At 42.7% G+C, this 23493-nt stretch overlaps 2 protein-coding genes across 2 annotated transcripts; one reads left to right on the forward strand and one right to left on the reverse strand.

The window, feature by feature from the left end:
* The first annotated feature begins 1419 nt into the window (after positions 1 to 1419).
* On the forward strand, positions 1420 to 10891 carry PSMD5 (proteasome 26S subunit, non-ATPase 5). Its single transcript, XM_065418978.1, has 10 exons — positions 1420 to 1685; positions 2704 to 2848; positions 3111 to 3224; positions 3773 to 3901; positions 4665 to 4774; positions 5435 to 5577; positions 7103 to 7294; positions 8154 to 8263; positions 9010 to 9150; positions 9665 to 10891. Exons 1-10 carry the CDS (start codon positions 1420 to 1422, stop codon positions 9920 to 9922), a joined length of 1608 nt encoding a protein of 535 aa, XP_065275050.1. The 3' UTR covers positions 9923 to 10891.
* A 3274-nt stretch (positions 10892 to 14165) lies between these two features.
* Positions 14166 to 15248, reverse strand: B3GALT9 (beta-1,3-galactosyltransferase 9). Its single transcript, XM_065418612.1, has one exon. It carries the CDS (start codon positions 15246 to 15248, stop codon positions 14166 to 14168), a length of 1083 nt encoding a protein of 360 aa, XP_065274684.1.
* Positions 15249 to 23493: the final 8245 nt, after the last annotated feature.

Consider the following 23493-nt stretch of genomic DNA (forward strand, 5'->3'; position numbering starts at 1 on the left):
CTGTTGCTTTTTACAGATTCAGACTAACACGGCTACCCCTCTGATACTTAATATCATAGATCATTCAGAACCCTTTACAAAATGGAAACGTTCAGGTATCTGCTAAGCTTCATTTGCCTGGTCTATTCCTTGTAGATTGAAAGACTGACACATTTTCTTCTTACACTGATCTCCCCTGCAGGCACAGGCCATCCTCAGCACAACAGAACTGTCAGATTTACACTGCACAGATGTGATTAGGGAGTGTGGAGAGCCTGTATAAGGAAAGTCTATACCCCTGCACATCACTTTGCAATGCTGCCTAGGACAAGCTAGGCCAATGGGACTACAACTGCCTAACTCTACTAATCAAACCCCCCAAATAGTGGGGGAGCAGAGCACAGAGCAGCTGTATTGATACTCCATGGTAGTGGAGGGAGAATTCCCTTCTCTCCTGCCACCCCCACCTGGAGAGTTTTCCTGCACCAAAGCCTGCTTATTTATCATCTAATTATCTCAGCAGTGGATAAATATTAGCTTCATTTTACATTTATCAACACTTATTTATTTAATAACATTGTGCAAAGTGTAAATAAATGAGTACGTTAAAACAAAAGGCAGTTAGTTTGAATCTATGTCTGAAGGGAGATGACCAGGGAGCTGAGACCGGCTTTCCGAGCTCAGCTGAGGAAATGCTGTTGGAGGCTTTCCAGAAGGAGCTGAGTGACGGTGACTTTCCAAAAGTCCTTCCCGGGAGGAGCTGAGTCACCGGCTGTGGACGCTGCTCTGTGAATACTCAGCGACCTTATTTTGTGTTGGACGGAGAGGATGGCAGAGCAATTTGGTTGTGGGGCTAAAAACCTGACTTTTATTGTTGAGAATTAAAAGCAGGGGGTTGGGGGGGGGGGTATTCTGAAGCATCCCGAGACGCCAGGGCGGGTGTGTTATGTGACCTCCCTGCGGGGGCTGCCATGATAGTGGCCACCCGGCAGCAGCTTGGGGTCTTTACCCGGTGTCTTTGTGCCACTCCCGGGGGCGGGCTCTGAGGGGGCTCCCTGCAGCCCCCCCGGGAGGGGCCAGACACCAGCACGGCGTGATGTCACTAACACCCCACAGTGACAGTGGGTGGCTGTGAGAGATCTTCGTCCTCCCCGCACGGCCTGGCCACCGCCTCTATCGCCGCCCTCCCCGCGGCGGACCGCTTCAGCCTGGCCTGGTCCGGCCCGGTCCGCTCCCAGGAGGCCACGGGGCGGACTTGCCAGACTAGTCCCGCCCCTCGCCTTACAGCAGCCAGTCAGCAAGGTGCAGGGGCCCGCCATTTTGTTTACATTTTGCCGGACGCGAAAGGAGCCTCTTAGTTACGCCCAGCGTGGTTGCTAGGGGAGTTCTCGCGATACTGCTAGCCCCACACTCCCTCCCTCGGTTGGGTTGGGTGCCAAGATGGCGGAGGAGGCGCTGGAGCTCTTAGCCCGCGTGTCCCGGCTGGAGGAGCCGCTAGAGGAGCTGCGGGCCCTGGGGGTGGCCGTGCAGGCCCTGCCGCTGAGCGCTCTGAGGGAGCGGGCGCCCGACATCCGCCTCGGAAGCCTCTTCGCTCTGCTCAACGTGAACGACAGGTTGGCCGGGGCGGGGGGAGGCCTGGGCCTGGGCGAGGCGGGCACCCGGAGCAGGGGGCTGGCGTTCGGGGTGAGCGATGCGGCGTCGCTGAGGTACGGGGGGCACCTCAGGCTGCCTCCCTGGAACTGGGGCGCTATGTGGTGGGGGCGGGGCAGCGCTGTCGGGTGGGGGGCCGGGTGTCAGGGGCTGTTATGGGGGGAGGGGGGCGTCATGCGAGGTGGGACCAGGCTGCTGTGGCACATGCTATTGCCGTAGGGGTGATGCTCTGCTCCTTGCTGTCGTGCAGTCTGAGGTGCTGGGTGTCACTGGGTGATAGGGTCCTGTATGCAGAGCCCAGCAATGCAACAGCCCTGGGATCCTGGAGCTCCCTCTGATCATGGCTCTGTCACTGAATCATTGTTTGGCCTGTGGCAAATCTTTTCTCTCTGCCATGGTTTATGTGGACGATACTCCATAAGGAGGTTGGGATTTGTTTTTTTGTGTGTGTGGTTATTATTTGTAAAGCACATGGGAGGAGCTGTTTATTTACTGACTATAAGCTATTGCAATTATCACTGCCAGGAAATAGAATCAGAACAGTACAAAGTTGTTTTGCACGTGCATAGGCCTGTAGTAGTAAAATCTAGATTATTTTGCAAAATTCAGAATGGTGACAAAGCTTAGTTGGTGGGAAATAGCCACAGGGTTGTTTCTGTGTCACAGAGTTGTTTCTGTTTGCCTTACATTGTTAAATTCTTTAGCTAAGGCTGAGGTCCCCAAACTGGGGTGTGCCCCCCTTAAAGGGGCATGAGGATTGTTTGGGGGGCACTGCTGAAGCCTGGGCCAGCCCCCATGGGGAGTGCCCTTTGGCTGCTGGCCCCAGCCCAGGGCCCTAGCTGCTTGCCATGTGCCCAGGGCCCCGGCTAGGGCTCTGCTCCCAGTCCTGCCCACAGCTGTGGCCCCAGCCTCGGCCCCCTTACCCCTGTCCATGTCGTCCTCCCTCCCCGCTGGAGCTGCGGCCCCACTCCTGGGGGGGGGGGGGGTGTGGGCGGATGGGGTAAGAGGAGGTGTGACTCTGAAATGTTTCGGGAACACTGATCTAAGGGGTGTTTTTCCTTCCCCTGCAAACAGAGAACAGGTTGCTTTATGTGTTTCTATCTTGGAGCGGTTTCTTCAGGCAGTGGATCCATTGTATGTAATCCAAAACTTCAGAGAAGAACTTCAAAAAGGACTCTTTCATCCTGATGATTCAGTTAAACTTCTTACTGTAGCTCAGGTATGGACCGTAACTCCTATATTCAAATAGTAAATAGTAGGTTAGATCTTTGACCATTCTTGGCTAGTTTTAATCTATTATCACTTTTTTTATTACAGTTTAATTCTTTACCTCCCAGTACAAAGTAGGACAAAAGCACCATATTGCTACTTGTATATGGATTCTAGTTAGAAATCCTACATAAACTTGTTGAAATTTTTCATGTTGGTGTTTTGCGTCTGGCGGAAACAGACTAATACTATATGTTCAACTGAATTTTTAGGTTGGAAGAATAGTTGAAAATTCAGATGCTGTTAGAGAAATTCTCAATAATCCTGAATTACTAAGGCAAATCATTTATTGCATTGGTGGAGAGAAAATAGCTGTAGCTAAAGAGGTAAGTGTTGCAAACAATAAATCCTTTTTTTTTCTTTTTCACACTAATTGAAAGGTTCAAAGTATCTTATGTTGTATCTACAGTGTCTGAGTTAGCAGCCTTGATTATTCTTGGATAATAGAGAAGTGGGGGCTTGGATAGCCCAGGAGACCGGGATCAGCCTTGGTGTAAAAATTCCAAAAGCATCTAAATGTCTTAGGCTCTGAAGTCACTCTAGGTAAAATCATCTAACAAACCCGTGTCGTTGCTGTCTGGTAACTCTCCTCTGTGAAGTGAATTGATGTGGTCTCCTGTCTGATTCCTAAAGGATTTGTTCACATCACAGAAACCAGCATAATTAGCACTTTTGCCAGTCTCAGCAGAGAGACCAATATTTTTCACTTCTCCCACTGATAAAGCATAGCTCTAGATGTCTTATGTATTATTTAGCCTATTGGAAAAAAACAATTCAACTGACTCTTCTTGTCTTGCTTTTTCATTCTACAGTTGGTTCTGCTACTGTGTGTGTATGTGTCTGTATTATCACAAAACACTGCCTTTATTTGTAGGCTATCAAATCACTGTCGAGAATAGCCCAGACTCAAGATGGGCTGGAGGCTTTATTTGCAAGCAATTTTTTAGTTGACTTGAAAAATGTCATGGCAACAAGTGATGTTGTACGATACAGAGTATATGAGGTAAGAGCAATGTACTTCTTGGTGTTTGTTACAGGGCACCACGACTCTAGTGCATTGTAATTTGGAATGAGATGGAACATAGCTGTCATTTTTAACTGACTTGCAAACTTTGTACATTTCTGGAGGGAAGAAAGATGGCGTGGGGGCGGGAAAGGAGCATACCATAATTCTTTATGAAATTATGAATCAGTTTTTCTTCCCCCCCAAACCTCAAAGGATTTTGAAATGGGGTGGGCTGAAGGTCTGGAGGATATTTATGGGCTGTCCTCTATTATATTTTGTTTTTAAATTATGGTGGATGGGGGCCTAGAGCCTAGGATGGACACCTATAGATATTACTATCAATCAAATAAAAAATACAGTGCAACTCTTTAAAAAAAGAATGGGGAGTGGTGATGGTAAATCACTACCAGCTGTATAACTTCAGGTACGTGGGTGGCAAAGGAGCAGTCACAAAGCTTAAACGTGTGAGGAAGAAACAAAGGGAGTGGAGAGGCTGGCATTTTTAGCAGAGCAAAGGGGGGGGGGGAGAGCAGGATATAAGAAGAAAGCAAAAGAACATACTGCAGTCTGAAGACTTATCAGTGAAATAAGCTTTTAAAGCAGGATGGGGGTTAATAAATAATGTTTTCAGGCAAAAATTCTGTTTGGAATATGTAACGTATAGGTCTGTATAACTTTATAAACATAATGCGGTGTGCAAGCACTCAAAGTCTTATACAAATGCTTTTATACACCTGTCCTTCCTGTGCTTACTTTGTAGTTAATTGTTGAGATTTCTTCAGTGTCTGCGGTTTCTTTGAATTACTGTGCAAACAGTGGATTAATATCTGAGCTAATTGAAGAACTGACTGGAGATGATGTGCTGGTCAGGTATGTTGACAGATTGTTTTCAAAAGCAGATTGTCTGTCTGAAAAACAATTTAAGTACAAGGATCCATAAAAAAAATATTTAAAAGGCGTTGGATTACAACTGTATTCTAACTGGGGAGGGGGAAGAGGAAATCATAACTCTGTTCAAGTTTGTTTGATTTTGTACTGCTAGTCCAAACAAGCACAAGAGGCTGTACTGGAGAGAATTAAACACTGACAAAATATTGATTTAACTAAATTTGAAAGTAAAGTTGATTCTAGATTGGGGTCTCACTTTGATTAGCTTAGTTTGATCATTTAATCAGAGACGCATGCAGGTCCTCACGCCCCACACCCTCACAAGTCAGGTTAATTACTTTTAAAAATTTAGTTGGACAAATTTTTTTAAAGTGCTAATACTTCTGTTTTAAACTCTTTGGGATATGGCCGTGTCTTACACTAGGCACAGTACCACCACATAATTAGAACTCTGCTCCTGATTGCAGTCTTTGGGTACTATTGCAATATAAATATTAGGAGCATGTTACCTTTAAAATGACAACTGTGAAAGATTAAAACATTATTTTCTTTATCAATCTCTTGAGATTATCTAGATATTTAGGTTACTTTAAAAAGGATATGAAATAGGCCAGGTGAGCATTTATTCTTTATCTTCTGTAGAGCTACCAGTATAGAGATGGTGACCTCATTGGCATACACTAAGCATGGACGTCAATATCTTGCCCAGCAAGGAATCATTGATAAAATTTCCAATATAATCATTGGGGCAGATTCTGATCCTTTCTCAGGCTTCTATTTGCCAGGTGATGTTATGCATTGATTGTTTCGAACGTTGTGTAATGTTGTTCACCTCTAAAGAACTGATAAACTAAGGGCTTTGAGCCTTTTGTCCTGAGAGGAAATGTCTATTTTTGATAGTAAGAATGTTATAAATGTATATGTACCTGAAATGTTTATGAATGGTCTAAAACATGATTGCCTTCTTTACATAAGGGCACTGGGAAAAGATGAGTTACAGGGATGCTGTCAAGTATAGTAGGCACACAGTTGAAGAATTGCTGTTGTCTCGCTAAACAAGATATTAAAAGGACCCCAACAACTTGAAACCTAGTCAGTTTAAAAAATGTAAATTCAAAGAAGTTTGAGGTACTCCACTGCCCAGATACATCTGAAAAACCACAAAAACTAGCGATTATATTTTTACTATTTTTTTTAAAATGTAAGTTTTCACCTCTGTTGCTGTGTGAAACTCCTGCACAAGTGGGAGAAACTCTGCATCTTACAAAATTTTGGTGTACAGTGTTTAAAAACAAAACAAACAAACAAAAAACTCCACTCCTTCATTTTCTCCAATATTTCAGTTTATAGTAATCTGAAGTGTTACTTGCAGTAAAAGAAGGTCTTTAAAAAAAAATCTTCTGGTAGAAATAATTTTGTTTCTCTTAAAGTTGGGATATCCCTTTTAATAGAAATGTTCTCCTGAACTTTTATTGGGAGTGAAACATTTTTTTGTGATTTTTTTTTTTTTTTTTTTTTTTTTTTTTTTTGAGACTCAGAAAATGAGACTGACTAGTCCTGTTTTCATTGTCCAAGGTGATTGAAATGAGAAGCAAACACCATAAATAATTTTAATATCTAAGGTGTTAGTGACTTAAGTCACTGTTTTTTAAATATTACTTTTAACCTGACAGTGTCTCTTTTAAAGGAGGTACCAGTCTTTTTAAATGGGTAGTGGTCAGGAAAAGAGTGGGGAATATGAATGAACTACATCCTGTTTGAATATTGAGCAACTGCAATTTGATCTGAAATTCAGGATCCAACCACCTAGAAGTGTGTAACTTTTATGTGGAACTCGGTGGTGCTTGGGTCAGCCCATTTATTAGTAGACAGGTGTCTATTTCACACAAACAAGGAAGCCATTGCGCTGTTACAGCTTCACCAGAGAGGTGATGGAAAATGAGCTCTTGTAGAGCAAAGTTGAAGTATACTGTGGGGGCATGTCTAGGCTGGGATAAGAGGATTAAAAAAACACCACCACTTAAAAACTCTTAGCCTTGTCTAGATATCCGTTGAGCATGTAGGAGTAGCTTGCACTACCTCTGTTTGTGCTATACACATTTGTTTTAAAAATACTGGCTTTATCTAGTGGTGTCCTTTCAGTCATATTACTTTTTTACAGCTGAACAATTTTATCTTCAACACATTTCTTTAATTATGCCATTCGTGTAAAAGTCTTTTTTGGTATCTTTTCCTGGTTATTGACTTGAAATTATGCTACTGACGTTATTTTTCTTTTCTGTTGAATGTTTCTTGCTTTGCTTTTGGTAGGATTTGTGAAATTTTTTGGAAATCTGGCTATTGTGGACAGCCCACAGCAGATCTGTGAACGATATCCCATCTTTATGGAAAAAGTATTTGGAATGGCCGAAGGTCATGACCCAACCATGATTGGAGTGGCTGTGGACACGCTTGCAATCCTGGGATCAAATGTGGAAGGAAAACAGGTTTTACAGAAATCTGGTTTGCATCATTTTTCCCCCCTTATATTCTAATAAACAAAGGAGAGTTTACTGAGGGATTTTCACACTCAGGAGTGGGGAAAGGGACCTTAAAATATATTTACTTACCAAAGATTTCTATTTGTTTTAATAGCTGCAAAGCACCAGAATAATAATTTTTCTATTCAGTCCCTCTTTAATTTTGGTAGGGTGTGGGAGAATAGGGGAAGAGGAAAGTACTACTGGTTCTGAAGAGGAGCCTAATGTATATGGCATTACTGGCTGTGATCAAACCATGTTCATGAAACACATGGCAGTGTCAGAGCTGCAGCTTGGGCTGTCAGCTAAAATTCCTCGTATTGCAGTGAGCAGCATAATGCAAGTCCACAACAGCACTGTAATTTTAGGAGATGTTCATCTTTCTTCTGTGATATGCTTTCTTAAAAAGGATGAGGAAAATACAGCCATATAATATACATCTTTTGCCTACAGACATGGATGAATATGCTTTTTGTGTGTCTCCTGGTAACATCACGTTTTTTTGAAGATGATAGGACTTCTTTTAGTATAAGATGAAATGGCTGACCAAAATGGCCCAGAGGATTCGAAATGAGATACAGAACCTTTTTCACTACTGGTTCAAAACTAACCCAGTTTGGTGAAAGTCCATACCAACAGATGGCAGCTATATGTATTGTCAGTATAGTATATCTAGAACTGCTCTTGCTCAGGCTGTGCATCCCAGCACTCTTCTCTAGCATTTAATTCAGTCTACTGTAATACTGATAATTTGACAGAGTACAGAAGTTACTGGAGATTTTATTAGTATGTTGGGAGTATGCATGACAAATGAAAATGTCTTAATGTTTTTATTTTCAAAGGGAGTAGATTTCAACATCTGTTAAACAGAATCGGGCACCAGGCAAAGAATCCCCCAGCAGAGCTAAGACTTCGATGTTTGGATGCCATATCATCGCTTCTTTACTTGCCAGTAAGTTGTTTGAAATGTAGAGAAATGACACTATTGTGTGTTTTGTAGAGGCTAAGTCAAGGTTTCTTAATAGTTTACTGTTTTTGTAATGAACTCTTTAAACTTTTATTTAAAAAAATACTGTATTTGCTAGTGGAGAAGAGTAACATTGTGGTTTTAATTCATGTAAGTGAAGTGTTTGTGCTTAGATACATAACATTTCTGCTAAATAATAGCTGTTTTCAGTGTTCAGAATGCAAAGTTCTAAAGTTCCGTGAAATTGTCACTTTGCTCAGAATAGACAACTTTTACAATGAAAAGGAAAGTGCATGTAGTACAATACTTATGGCTTAAAGGGACATTGTAAAACTACTTGAAGACCAGAATGTTGTAATTGGGTTGTGTAACCCACCCCACTTAATGGAAATGGTTTCAAGATTTTTTTCACCTGAGTGAAGCATCCTCATTTAAACTTCCCCTGCAGCCTTGTGAATTCCAGCAGAAGTAGTAGTAGTGAAACTCCTAAGAATCCGTGAGAAAATTCTACCCTCCAAACTGAGTGAAATACAAAAAGTGAACTGCATATTTGGGAAAAGTAAATTTGATACTTAAAATTCTTTGTTTAAACTGCTGTTGGCTAGGTGACTTAGTTTTAAATTGATTTTTTCCTTTATAATTTTCCTGACTCTTGAGAACGAATATTAAAAATGCAAAAATTATTCATCACAATGTTTCTAGCCTATTTCATACTTTCTCTCCATGTATAGCCAGACCAGCAAACAGAAGACCTGCTAGGAATGACTGAATCCTGGTTTGCTGCCTTGTCTAGCCAGCCATTGGAACTCTTCAGGAGTATTGGTACTCAGCCATTCCCTGATCTCCACTGTGGGGCTTTAAGAGTGTTTACCGTAAGTTTCCTTTTTTTAAAAATGAGACCAGAAGTTGTAAATTCCTTTCCTAGTGATAGCATCAAGTTGTAATAATGTGTGTAAATATTATCTTTGTAGACTGATTTCTGTATACAAATCTGTGTCCAACCCTCATACATCAGACCGGAACCCAAATAGAATCCAAACTAGGCACCAAATGAGTCTGGTCTGCACTTTATATCCTCTTGTAAACTAAAAAATGAATTAAGTTTTAGCCTCTCCTCATTGTTTGGTGCCACAAAAGTGATGATCCATAATTCATTTACAATCTAAAGGGGAAAAATAACTCTAGATCTGTGTCTAGAATTAAAATACTACTGCTTGATTGGACAGCCACAATGTCTTCTTCTAGTCTCCATCCTCCGGTCGCCCAGACTGCATATCTGATTTCAGTTGTATTCTTGTCCCTGACTATTGCTTAACAATCAGTGTATTATATTAGCATATTAAAAAAATCCAAACTTGATTATTTTTCTTCTTTCTTGATGTTTAGGCTATTGCAAACCAACCATGGGCACAAAAACTGATGCTTGACAGTCCAGGATTTGTGGAATATATTGTAGACAGATCTGTGGAACCTGACAAAGCTTCAAAGGATGCCAAATATGAACTGGTTAAGGCCCTTGTAAATTCCAAAACAATAGCTGAAATATTTGGAAACCAATACTACTTAAGGCTGAGGGCTTATCTGCATGAAGGTCCTTATTATGTTAAGGCTGTTTCTACTACTGCTGTGGAAGGGGCAGAATAATATCAGCGTCATCACATTTTTTCCTTTTTAGCAATCCAGTGTTACTGGAGCAGTGGTTGGTCCAAAATGGCTCCAGTTTAGAGGCTCTAACCTCATGAAAGAAACTTTAGAAAGCATTTGACTCAGTTGTTTTAATCTGAAAATAACTAAGAGTCAGGAGAGTAATTCTCAAACAGCCGTAGGGCACTTTAAAGCATCATGGTGTACATAAATCCGCTTCCTGTACATTTATAATGTTGTTTTGATATAACCTTGTCTAATTGACTGACATAAGCAGTTTAGTTTATTACAATTACACTAGCTACTTTTGGGGGCTTTCATGCCTACAGGAGATGGTGCAAAAATAATTTGTGTTTTTTTTTTTTTTCCAGTTTGGTTTGCTGGATGTAAGTCTTGTATAAACAAACAGTTCTGAATGTTCTTTACATCTTATGGGGAAAGTGAACATGAAAAATCTTACATTTTTAAAGATACTGTCTGATAAAGTGAGTGTTAAATCAAATTGGAAGCTGCCTTTTTTTTTTTTTTTTTTTGACCTGCTTCTTTGTACTGCAATTAAGATAATTTGTTTAAGAGGACATTGTATGAACCACAGTCTGTTAGTCAATCTGTTTGCTTAGAAACAAATTTTAAATAGATTTTACTGTCATTTTCATCAAAAATTGATCTCTCTTAATTTTAAAAGTTATCACTTTTAAATTATATCTGAACTTCGGTAATGTTAGTTAGAGTAAAAGTGATAAGAGCATAAAGCCTTCTGTTTAAGGACATAAATTTAGCCGTGGAGGAAGTAACTCATGGCTATAGCCCAGGGATTGGCAACCTTTGGCACGCTGCCCGCCAGGGAAATCTGCTGGTGGCCCGGGACGATTTGTTTACCTGCAGCGTCCGCAGGTTCGGCCGATCGCAGCTCCCACTGGCTGCGGTTCGCCACTCCAGGCCAATGGGGACTGCAAGAAGTGGCGGCCAGCACATCCCTCAGCCTGTGCCGCTTCCCGCAGCCCCTGTTGGCCTGGCACGGCGAACCGCAGCCAGTGGGAGCTGCGATCGGCCGAACCTGCGGATGATGCAGGTAAACAAACCGGCCCGGCCCGCCAGCAGATTTCTCTGGCAGGCCGCGTGCCAAAGGTTGCCAGTCCCTGCTATAGCCTATTATAATTTGGTAAACCACATAGGTTTTACACATTCTCTGAAGAATAGTTTGACTACTATGGAGGACAGGATTTCAGACTAGATGGGCCATGTAATGTATTTTGGTCCACAAATCAAGACTCTTATATATATTTTTTCTTCTGTCTTATTTTAACCATGAATTACATATTATTTTAGTTCCAAGGATAAAAAATAAAATATGTGGAATACTCAAAAAATGTATTAAATGAAGGTAACCACAGGAAGTAGTAATAAAAATATCAAGTTGGATATCTGTACAGAAGTAGCTTGTTCATTTCCCTGCCCCCCAAATCAGGCAAATGAATAGGATGCCTTGGTTGCACTGCAGCACCCCTCTGGCTGAGCCAGGGAGAAATGGCGTTGGGCTGCAGAGGAAACAACATCCAGCTGACTGCTGCCAGATCAGTGCTGTGGTGCAGGACCTTTTAATGGTGATGCGAGGTGCAAGAGGACTTAGAAAAGCTAGAGTGTTGGGGGCGGGAGAGGAAAGGTAATGAGTAATATACTATTTAAACGCAGAATAACTTTTTATGCAACATGTCTGTCACTTATTCTTATGAACTGGAATTTTAGAAAAGATTTTTTAATTCAAGATTATACCAGTAGCGGCGTATAAATCCTATGGTTGTAGGTGCCCAATAAACACCTTAGATAGCATTACCTCTGCACAGACTGTATTGGCCAATATTAACTGTTTCGCTTTTTACATGGGAATGGCTAATGACTGTCTTCCACCGGCACAGTGCAAAAATGTCAGAAATCCTGCATGCATGGAAAAACTTTAAAACAGTAAAAATTATGTTGAATGTAAAAATACCTTCCACTTGCGCTGGCTAGTTTAACTTTAAGATGTTAAGTGGTTTTTGTATGCTGGTTGCTATCTGAACAGTGTACTGACATTTCAGTAAACTTTTCTACAATTCGTGAGTCTCTTCCTTTATGTGATAAGTGTGAGCATTTGCAATTGTCACTTATGAAAACTACTATGTATAACCAATGTTTGGGAACGTTGGCTGCATATGCTACATTTGTCTATGCAACATTTTACAATGCCACAGAGGTGTTTTCATGTTTGTATATATACACTTTTTTTTTTTAGGTGAGCTTTACTGAAAGCTGCCACTCGCTTTAATTCTGAGGGAAAAGTGTGTGTGTGTGTGTGTGTGTGTGTGTGTGTGTGTGTGTGTGTATATATGTAATTTTATTTTTTTTCTCCCTTCTGACAAATGCAGACACTGATCCTTCAGTGAGTTACCGCTAGCCACTTAAGCACTGTCCCATACTCCTTCCTCAAAGCCATGTGGCTTGCATGCTGTTGATAGCCTATAATGTGCACACATGAGATATAAAATTAACTATTTTTTTTCTCCTCAGTGGTTAAAGCAATGAAGCAGTCAGAATTCAGGAAAATGACTTGGCAAAATCTCAGAGGTTAAGAGCTTGTCTGCATAGGGACACTCTAGTTAATTCAGTTTAACTTTCTTAAGGTGTGAATTTAAAGTGGATTAATTAAACTGCATTAGGCCCCAGTGTAGAACTAAAATGGCCTTAATTCAGTTTAGTTAATTCACTTCAAAGTGAAATAAAATAAACTGAATTAAGGTCACTTTAATTTTGAAGTTGTCCATAAAGGGGCTTAATTTTCTAGCATGTCCCCATGTAAATGATCCCTAAGTAAAGCACAAACTCCCACAGCCCTCTTCTTTCAACTGCTCCAAAGTAAACTTCTGACCCTCCTGCTAGCCAGAGCAACTGCATTGAATTAATAGCTGAGGACTCAATGTGTTCTTTCACACACTCTTTACCTGCTTATTATTAGAACTGTTCAGAAAATGTGTGTGTCTGAAAGGAGAGGAGTCCCCTTTCACCATCGAAAATATCAATGAAAAAAGAATCCATAGAAAATTTTGACTTTTTTTTAAAAAAAAAAAAAACCAAAAGATTTCGGCCCAAAGCAGATTTGTCTTGAAAATGTTTTGACAACAACCCAATTTTCTGTCAAAGCAGTTTCAGTGGAATTTTTTCACCAACTTATCATATAAGACCAATGTAACAAAACTGGCATTAAGTCCAACATATGAGTGCAGCTCTTCCATTAGCTTCACAACTTTTATCCTGCTGCTCTCTTTGGTCATCCCTAGGGCCCTACCAAATTCCCGGTCCATTTTGGTCAATTTCACAGTCATAGGATTTTTAAAATAGCAAATTTCATGATTTTAGCTATTTAAATCTGAAATTTCATGGTGGTGTAATTGTAGGGGTCCTGACCCAAAAAGGAGTACTTGGATGAGAGACTTCCACAGAGAACTTACGGCTTTACAGGAAGTGGTGGCAGACATTAGGTGGCATTCTTATTGCTGATTCAATGCTGACCCCCATATTCCAACATAATTGTGTTGTATAGGGCTGCTACAGGCTATGTCTTCTGAATGAAATATAAACAGGTCGTGACTGCTTGTGTTCATTAAATACAGGGCAGTTAGGTTGGGTATTCTGTGTGAAATCTGCTTCTCAAGCTGTTCCCCTGGTAGTTTCAACGGGGTGCTCTATTCTTCATTCTGTCCTACACTGTTAAAAGGATGCAGAGATAACTACATTTCACTGGAGAGTGATATGATTTCCATATTTTGCAAGGTAGTTTGGGATTGAATGATGCATCACTCAGTCAAATTGGATCAAAACTAGTTGCTGCATAGAGGGGCAAACAAGTAGATGACATGAAAAAAGTGGATATACACCAATTCTTTAAAACAGTTTTTACTTAGAAAATAAGAATTGCATGCAGTTCTACATTCTTTATGTGAAAAAAAGCACATCCGGTGCACGTATCATAAATTAAATTACTGAATTAACACACACATCCTTTTTTAGCATCAGGAATAATTCACTGTCAGAACAGGGTGGGGTGGGGGGAACTTTCACATTTAAAAACTAACGTTGAGAGGAAATGTTCAAAGCAAAAGGTGAAAGATAAGATGAACTTTCTAACAGGAAAAATTACAGTTAAAGGTGTAAGTATAGAGTTTCTTAACATAAAGAAATGAAATCTTAGTTGGTAAAATGCAAAACCTCATTTTTTATTGTTTCCCATGTTAAAATGTTTAAACTTGTCAAAGTAGGTCAAGACTCTGCAGGACACCAGCCCATAATAAGTTTCCAGTAAAGTGCAGTCTTTTCCATCACTTATCTCCCTCCATTCTTTAAATAGCTCATCTTTCATTTCGGAAGAGGTGAAAATGAATTTGTAGCAACATCGATTGTATCTAATGTGCTTTTTCCCAGAAAATCTAGAACTTTGAATGGGTATGATGCCAGCGTTCTTAGCACAGATTCCAACAAAGACGTCGGGAGGAACCAAAACTGGTGTTTCCTTGGCAACAATGTATATCTTCCGAGCAATATCCTGGGAAATGACAAAAGCCATTCCACTACAGTAATCTGGGTAATACTCTTCTTGGTATTGACTGAGAGAAACAAAGCTCTGGCTTTGAGGGTCTCTGTCAGGCATATCTTGATGAATGACCCTTCCAATATAAATATCCTCGAGATGTGTTCTTAAGCTAAGCAAGTATTCAGCCAAACTTGGAATGTTGACAAACATTTCTTCATTGGTTTTGAGAATAAACCTTGCGGTGGAACAGAATGTTACAGTCCATTCCATGCTCATCACAGTCTTCAGTGTCTGATTCTCAAAAGAATCAAGGAAGTTTCCTTCAATGATGTCTCTATGCTTTTGAGACTCTTCACTGATGTCTAACTGGATGGCTTCTGAAGCTGCCTTTCCTAAAGCAAACAAAACAAGCACAGCATATCCCCTGATGCCTGTCACATTACCCCATGTTCGTCTGATCAGGTTACGCCTTGTGCTGTTTTCTGGGCTGCTGCACACAATAACAAGCAGAAATATCTCTTGATCTGAGCACACCTCTGAACTGCTGATGATGTAAGATTTGGACATATTGGTCTTTAGGGGATCCATGTCTAATTTCCTGGCCTTCTCCCTGATTTTGAGAATTTTCATGTCAGTGTAGGTGACAGGTAGCGAATGTAGAAAGTATTCCTCCAGCAAATCTCCTCCAAACAGCAAAGCATGGAAAAGCATGATGTTGAATATAATAAAACACCACTGATGTGTCCGAAGCCTGCAGAACATCACCTGGAGAAGAGATGGACATTCACTTCTACCTCTAACTGATTATAACGGTAGTCATTTCAGATGATACCGAGCTAATGTAGAGCCAGGGCATCCTGGTTCTGTTTCTCTGCTCTGCTATTCTGGACAAATTACATTTCCTCTCTGGTCTTTACTTTCCCCGTTTGTGAAATAGAGAATGATGCCCACGTTTTGTGAAGGGCTAAAAGATCCATGGATGAAAAGTGTGATAAGCCCATTAGTCTGTCAGGCCTACTCTGTTCAGCATATGGAAATGGTAGCAACATACATTAACATGCTAATATTTTCTGAATTTGGTCTAATTTATTGGTGTCAGTTTTCCTAATGACCCAAGAGATTACACAATGTGCTCCAGCATAAGTTGGATAATTTTAAAAGCTTTATGCAGCAGAGTCTTTGTGACATTTAGGGATAGCTCAGTGGTTTGAGCATTGGCCTGCTAAACCCAGGGTTGTGAGTTCAATCTTTGAGGGGGCCATTTAAGGAACTGGGGTAGAAATCTGTCTGGGGGTTGGTCCTGCTTTGAGCAGTGGATTGGACTAGATGACCTCCTGAGGTCCTGTCCAACCCTGATTATTCTATATTAAATGCCCATAACTTGAAGAATTATTGTGAACTAAAGAGGAAAGTCTCTGTGACTTGTTAATTATAGAGACTCATTCTCATTCAGAATGCCAGAAATTAGAGTTGGAAGAAATTGATCATTTCATCTAGATGATCTCCCTACTAATTAGGACTGTCCCCTGTTGTATGTCTGGTAATGTTTTGCCTGGTCTCATTTTAAATATTCCAAGGGATCGGGCTGCTATTTACCTTGGGAAAATCATTTATCATTTTAGACTTCCACCTCTTAGGGTAACACAATTGTACATGCTGTATTTAGTAGATATGGACTTCTTTTTTCCATGCTTTTTTGTAGTCATGGTTTCTAGCATAAATAACTAAAATTAACCGACTTTCCAGTTACTTTACTATAGGCATATTCATTAGTAAGTGGGATGGAGTCAGCGCAGTCCTATTGTAGCTGATGACCCAAGGTAACATTTGCAATTCTAAATTGTCTCCTCCCCCAGTGTATACCGTAGCTAAATGCTAGAAAGCACTTACCTGCATGGTACCAGTAAATTCTATGTGCTGTCAGGATCACTGGAGCCTTTTTAGATGAAATTATTGTTTTACATTTATAAGCGATATTTCCACGTCTGAAACTGAAGAGGCAGGGTTGTATGTAGGTTTGTCAAGCTAAGATTACCTGCTAGTAACCAGATCCACTGCACCTTTTACTTCCTCTGACTGTGAAAGGAAATACAATCCGGGACAATCAGTATGTTGCAGCTGCATAAAACCCAAAGTAATTAGAATTCTAGCCAGTCCCTTTATTAATTTCTGATACACAGAGGGAGGGGAGACCTGAATAGAAATATATTTGCCCTCTAAAAGGGACACCCTTCCTAAAAGAATAACGCAACATTGACATTGATCTGCTTCACAGTGTTAGGCTGCACTAGTACTAATACAATAAAGTTGTGTTATACATGCCCAACTTGTGTGGGTTTTATGTTTAGGGGGAATCACTTGTACATTATTCTGCAATTTCTGTGATCAATACTGGGTCTGTGGAGGATGAGTTCATGAAAGGCCCATGCCTCTGTTCACACAGAGCTATTGTGGAGCTGCATTGTGAAAATCCTTTGATGTTGGTGCTAGATTCTGTAAACAAGCTGATGTGGTCAATAAGATTTGCCCACCTGCTTTCTAAGCTTTACTCTGTGTCGTTGTTGCTGCAGAGCAAAACCTATGAAAGAAAGGGACCAACTTCCCATTTCCTAGTTTAAGACAATGCGAGCACAGCTTAATGTTGTAGTTATCTTTCCTTACTTGGTGAAGAAGTTCTCAATTTCTGTCATTCCTGGGCTCTGGAGCCTTTGACATAAATGTCCAAGTGTAGCTGTAGCTTCTGTTCTTGTCCTACCACCTGGTGCTGTGATCCTGTCTTACTTCACAGGCTGGGCTGGGTCGGGGCTTGGACGGCACCTCTAACACACAGTGGAGCTGGTGACAAATGCTGAATAATACTGAGCTGTTGTTTGATAAGACATAGAAATGAAACCTTGGCAGTTTGTGCTCATTGTATGATGCTTTTCACAAGGGTAACAATATTCAACCTTGTATCCTGGTCATAGTCCAACTTAGGGTGCCATGATTTCCTCGGCAACATCTCTCTTTTTCCCAGCCCTACAGCTTGGGAATGTGCAGCATGGATATAAGCTGGCTAGTGCAGGCTTCATACACCCTATAAAGGCCAGCAGGTACCGTTCCTAACTATAAGCCAATTCTACACCTACATGCATGGATGCAGTTCCTAATGAAGACAATGGGAGCTGCATTAGTGGGAGGAATTTGACTTTAAATAATTAACTCCCCAACAATACTCAAAGGTACCATTTCTCGGTAATGCCATGTGAACAAAATGAAATGGGATTTTCCAGCTCAAGCTGCTCCTGAGAGGGGAGAAACCCAAAGAAAGTGAACCATCTTTTTTTTTTTTTTTTTAATCTTGGCTGCTCTTAACTCTCCAACCGCCTAGTTTGCTTCAAACCTTCCAGAAACTTGAGTCCTTCCCATGGTAATAGATGTTGCTTAAAGCGTGAACTAGGCACCAGCACTCTTGTCTATCCTGGTCCACTCTTGGCATGTCCTCTGTGTTAAGTCCCCATAATTTTTACCTTTGCTTTGAGTACTGTTCGATGGAGGGATACTTTTGATCGGCCTCTTCTGTGTGTTTCTCCAGCTGCCCGATGGCACTCCTACACATGCAGAAAATAATGTCTGAAATTTGGGGAGGATTTTTATTTGATTTTTGATAAAGGGGAGGGGGGCAGTCAAAATTGGGCATAGAATGGAAAACTTCCTGCAACATTAACTCTGCAAGAACTAGCATTTCTCCCTCATAATCTCCTCCAGTTTCTGGAATCTAAGATAATTGCCTTTGTGAGTACCACAGAAGTACATTACTTACTGCTCTCCTTGCAATTCAGGTGCCAATGCATTGGTATCTCAGAATACGCTCTTCCCATGGCTATGAAAACACAGAAAAAGAACTGTGAGGTGATTTGAGACATGACCAGCAGAGGGCAGTGTTTCATAATGCAGAGCAGAAAGGCTGTCTCAATGGAAAGCAAAGGTAAGCCCCCAGAGAGATGTGAGGCTGGAATAACACCTAAGGCTGGAGATAAAGGAAAGTGTCTTACCTGGGTCAGAGAATGTGAGAGCGCGTCAGGCTGTGGAACCCAGGGTTTGGCTCATGGGAAGATGAAACTATAAGGATCCTAGTCAAGTCAGCATGGCTGGGATTGCTGCGGAGGGAGCTGTAAAGGACCCTGAGGATATGTCTGCAACTGCAATTAAAAACATGCAGCTGGCCCCTGTCAGCTGACTCCAGCTTGCAGGGTGTGGGCTAAGGGGCTGTTTAATTGCAGTGTAGATATTCGGGCTCGGACTGGAGCCTGGGCTCTAGGACCCTGTGAGAAAGGACCATTAGATCAGCCAGTCTGGCCTCCCTGTAGAGCACAGGCCATGAAATTTCATCCACTTACCCTTGTATTGAGCCCAATAACTTGTGTTTGGCTGAAGTATGACTTGTATGCTGTCCAAGTGAATGTATGCAAGCTGACCCTTGACCCTATGGACAGGATCTTTTAAGATGCAAAATCAAAGTTCTTGTAACTTGTAGCCCTTAAAGGTCCAGTGATCTTTTTGTAAGAGCAGGGATGTTAAGGTCGTGTACCGGCTAAATGCCAGAGCAGTTGTTACATTCTGCCAAACTAAAATTCACTCTGGAGTTCCAATTTGATAGGATTCTTTTTGCTTTTTGTCCTAAACAGTCATGTAATGTTGCTGTGTCCTGCTAAACAACTGCTGTGTCCCACCCCAGAAGAGGCTGCATTTCATTGATGGCTTCAGTGATTCCTGAGTGTCTGAAGAATGAGTATAACAGAGCCTTTGCTTTATTAATCTCAGCATGGCATACAGGCACTGCTGAAGTTTACTGGGATGCACAACAACAGGGAATTAGAAGAGTCATGTGGCAAGCACTGATGGCATCCACAGGGGTGATAGTTGAGTCTGGCAACATTCCTGAAGTGGTGAAAGGAAGCCATCACCACAACGTGATCCACATGGGACTTGCAGGGCAATTTAAAAGTGGAAAAGGACTTCCAGGTTCCCAGCAGCCAGGCCCCTGAAAGGTACTAGGGACGTGGAGTAGAGTAGGGGTGGCCAACCTGAGCCTGAGAAGTAGCCAGAATTTATCAATGTACATTGCCAAAGACCCACAGTAATACGTCAGTAGCCCCCGCATCAGCTCCACCCGCTCCCAGCGCCTCCCGCCTACCGTCAGCCCCGCCAATCAGTGCCTCTCCCTCCCTCCCTGCACCCAGGGCCGGCTTTAGGAAGTGCGGGGCCCAATTCGAACATTTTTGGTGGGGCCCCAGCAGGGATGACTCCCTATAAAAAGTTCTGATTTAAGAGAGGTGTCACAGTATGTATTTTTTTGTACCAATAGGGTTACCATACGTCCATATTTTCCCGGGAGGAATTTTTAAAAATTCCTCCCGGATGGCGATTTAAGAACCAAAAAGCCTGACATGTCCGGGAAAATAAGGATGTATGTTAACCCTACCTAAAGTTCTTTTTTAAAAAGATGGGCCTGAACTAGAAATGAGCTCCGTTTCACATGTGTGGGTCCCCACCACTCCCTGGGGGTGTGCTAAGGTGACCAGATGTCCTGATTTTGGGGTCTTTTTCCTATATAGGATCCTATTACCCCCATCCCCTGTCCCTGTCCCTGCTGGGAGCCCCAGGCCCCTTAAATTGCCCCGTGGGGAAGCCGGGCCACCCGGGTACAGCACACCGGCTCTTGCTGGTACACCGTACCAGGGCTTGGGGGCGGGGCCCGATTCAGGGGAATTGGTTGAATTGGCCTAAAGCCGGCCCTGCCTGCACCTCCCGATCAGCTGTTTCGTTGTGTGCAGGAGGCTCTGGGGGGGAGGGAGAGGAGCAAGGGCATGGCAGGCTCAGGGGAGGGGTGGAGTGGGGGCAGGGCCTGTGGCAGAGCCAGGGGTTGAGCAGTGAGCACCCCCCGGCACACTGGAAAGTTGGCACCTGTAGCTCTAGTCCCGGAGTCGCTGCCTATACAAGGAGCCGCATATTAATGTCTGAAGAGCCGCATGTGGCTCCAGATCCCCAGGTTGGCCACCCCTGGAGCAGAGGGCAGAAGTGTAGGCAAGAAGCAGCCGACAGCCAAAGATCTGGGCAAAGAGGAACCTGAATGGTTGCATGTAGGAGGCACAAATTGGGAATTTTTCATTAATTAAATGAAACTAAAATCCCTCCAGACTGACATGTCTCCTTTTAAAAATACAGCATCTCCTAGCCAGCATACTGTACATACTGCTTTGCTGTTGGGTTGCTTATGAGCTCTGGACTGTGTGCATCGCTCTGTTATCGTAGGGTTGTTTGTGAGCATTCAGCTCCACAAATTGGTCAAAAGCCAAACAAACCCGAAGACACCACACAGCCTTTTTTCAGGCGGCAGGAAGCACGTTGTTACCCTAGTGCATGGAGAAGGGTCATCATCCATCTAGGAATCTGGTGCCAATCAGAAGGCCACTAGACTTAGAACAAAAGTGGCTTCTACTCCCACCTCCCTCGGGTTCGGTGTCTTGTACTAGAGGGGGGTTTCTTTAAATCATCACAAATCCTGTTACTGTGGCGAACCTCTTGCCCTGGGCTTGGAAGAGGGTCAGCTGGGGTATGCAAGCTCTCATCAGAGGGTACGCAAGAAAAATCCTGTAATGTGGACAACACGTTGTCTTCTCCTTTACAGACACTTCTCTCCCCCCCCCCCCCATTTTCATAGGTATGTTATGACTTTAGCTCAGATGCAGGTACACGGTAGACTACGTGGTTTGGAAGAGGTATGCAGCCTAAGAAGTTTGAAAGCCACTGTCCTAGGAACTACATTGTGGAGGACATTCCAGTGCAGATCAGATATTTCTGCCTATGTGGAGGTGGATTTTGGTACTGCATTTGGAGCATCTCCCTGGCTTCTACGGTTCACAGCGCTTTGCAAATATTTACCATCACCAAGTCCCCTGGGAGGTAGGTCAATAGCATCCCTTGTTCTATAGATGGGGAAACTGACAGTGAGGGTGACTTGCCTAAGTCTGCCTGGTAAATCGGTGTCAGAGCCAGGATTAGCAGTTGGTGATTCCTAGAGTCTAGTCCTGTGCTCAGTCCCACTAGATCATGTCTCTAGATAAATCTGTAGTGACAAACTGAAGTGCAGCGGTAGCAGGCTGCCTCTCTACTGTCCTCTCTACTCACAGACATCCCTGTCTTACATCTCCCCAGGTTAAGCGCCATTGGGCTTGTATCCAAAGCTTTTAGCAAAGGTCAGGTTTTCCCCACTCACCCTTTTGGGGGTATTTTTAAATGGTTTGTCTGTTTTGCAACCATCTCTGAGACGGAGGGGAAAACTGACGATGGAAAAAGCAGAGAGAGGCTCCAGCCTACAGTACTTCTCTTCTTGCTGGTGCCCTGTTTATGATGGGCCATTAGCCGTAAGAGAGAATTGATACATGGATGGGTTTTCCCCGCCCTCCCTTGTTGGCTTTGATTTGATTTGACTGTACAGTTCACTGGGGCCCCGTGACCGGTACTCTGATCACTTCAATGCATCCTTGTATAGGCTTCAAGTTTGGCCTATTAGCCAAATCCAACAGCAGCACCCTGGAAAGCCTGCAAGGAAGGCTGGGCAAGACCTTTGCTTCCTTTATGCTAATGGTGGGGGAATATCCAGTTGCGCAGGACAACAAATGCCCTTGATTCCCACTGTTGCTAGCAGAGCCCCTCTGATGGCTCAACACCATCCCTCCTGATTTGGTCCCATGGATGGAATGGCTCGGAGAGAATGTCTGGGCCTCTTGGAATGTGGAAGAGATCTTTTCCCACAGGTGCTCTGGGTTTTTTTGGGTGTGTTCAGAAGCCTTGATGATTTGTACTTTCCAACAGCTGCACGGGGTCCTGTGGCATTGACAGCAGAGCCCCTGTTGTTTATGGTTATGACGAGCACAGGCAAATGGAGGTGGGGCTAGAACGACATGCCCAGTGTTAACAGTCTGAAAATACCTACATCTTGTGAAATGTGTTTTTATGTTGTCACAAGCTGCACTGATTGCTTGATTGATCTCCCCAAAAGTGCTCTAGTGAATGATTCCTTCATGGTTCCCCCATTGTTAATTGCTATTTAATTAGGCCTATTATGTATTTAATCTAGGAGCGGGGCAAGGCGAGGTTTGCAGGGGAGGAGAGGAGTGAAAAATGGAAAGTGTTTTAAATTAGGGGATGTCTTTCTAGTGCTTGTAAATGCAAGAAAATGAACCGGGGAGGAAGGAAGCAAGGAAAAGGTTCTCAAACTTGTGTACTGGTGACCCCTTTCACATCGCAAGCCTCTGAGTGCAACCCCCCCTTATACATTAAAAACACTTTTTCATATATTTAACACCATTATAAATGCTGGAGGCAAAGCGGGGTTTGGGGTGGAGGTTGACAGCTTGCGACCCCCAGTTTGAGAACCCCTGGGCTAAAGCTTCACAATTCTGAGTATTTCCCAAGCACTTTCAGTCTTCAAAGCACTGCCCAAATATTAACTAGTTAATCCCCAGAAAATCTCTGTCAGGTGAATGCTGTCCCCGTTTATAGATTGGGAAACCAAGGCACAGAGGTCCAGTTATACTCAGTAAAGTGAGTGTAACCATGCCCCCCTCTTGCTCCTCTGCTCCGTTTCCTGGGAACATTCGGTCAGACCTGCTGACTTCAGCAATTTAAAAAAAAAATAAGGTGGGGAGGGAGTTATGCCTATTGTCCCTACCGAGCCACAAAGCTTCAGGTGAGGGAGCTGGATCCTGTTCTGGCTCGTGCATCCTCAAGGGACTTGTCTGAGTCTGCAGCAGTCAGTGTCACAAGTGGGCTTAGAACCCCAGGGTTGCTGGTTCCTAGCCTGAAACTGATCACACTCCTGTGTCTGTTTCTCAAGATCTATGGATTCAACATGCAAAGCACAACCTCAGGGCTTAGTAGCCTTATTTAATATTAATAAGCATTATATATCTTGCCCAATTCTGGGTAGAGCATTCAAGCAGCGAGTAGGGTACCGTGGGGC

Source organism: Emys orbicularis, chromosome 18 (genome assembly GCF_028017835.1).
Source record: "Emys orbicularis isolate rEmyOrb1 chromosome 18, rEmyOrb1.hap1, whole genome shotgun sequence".
NCBI lineage: Eukaryota > Metazoa > Chordata > Testudines > Emydidae > Emys > Emys orbicularis.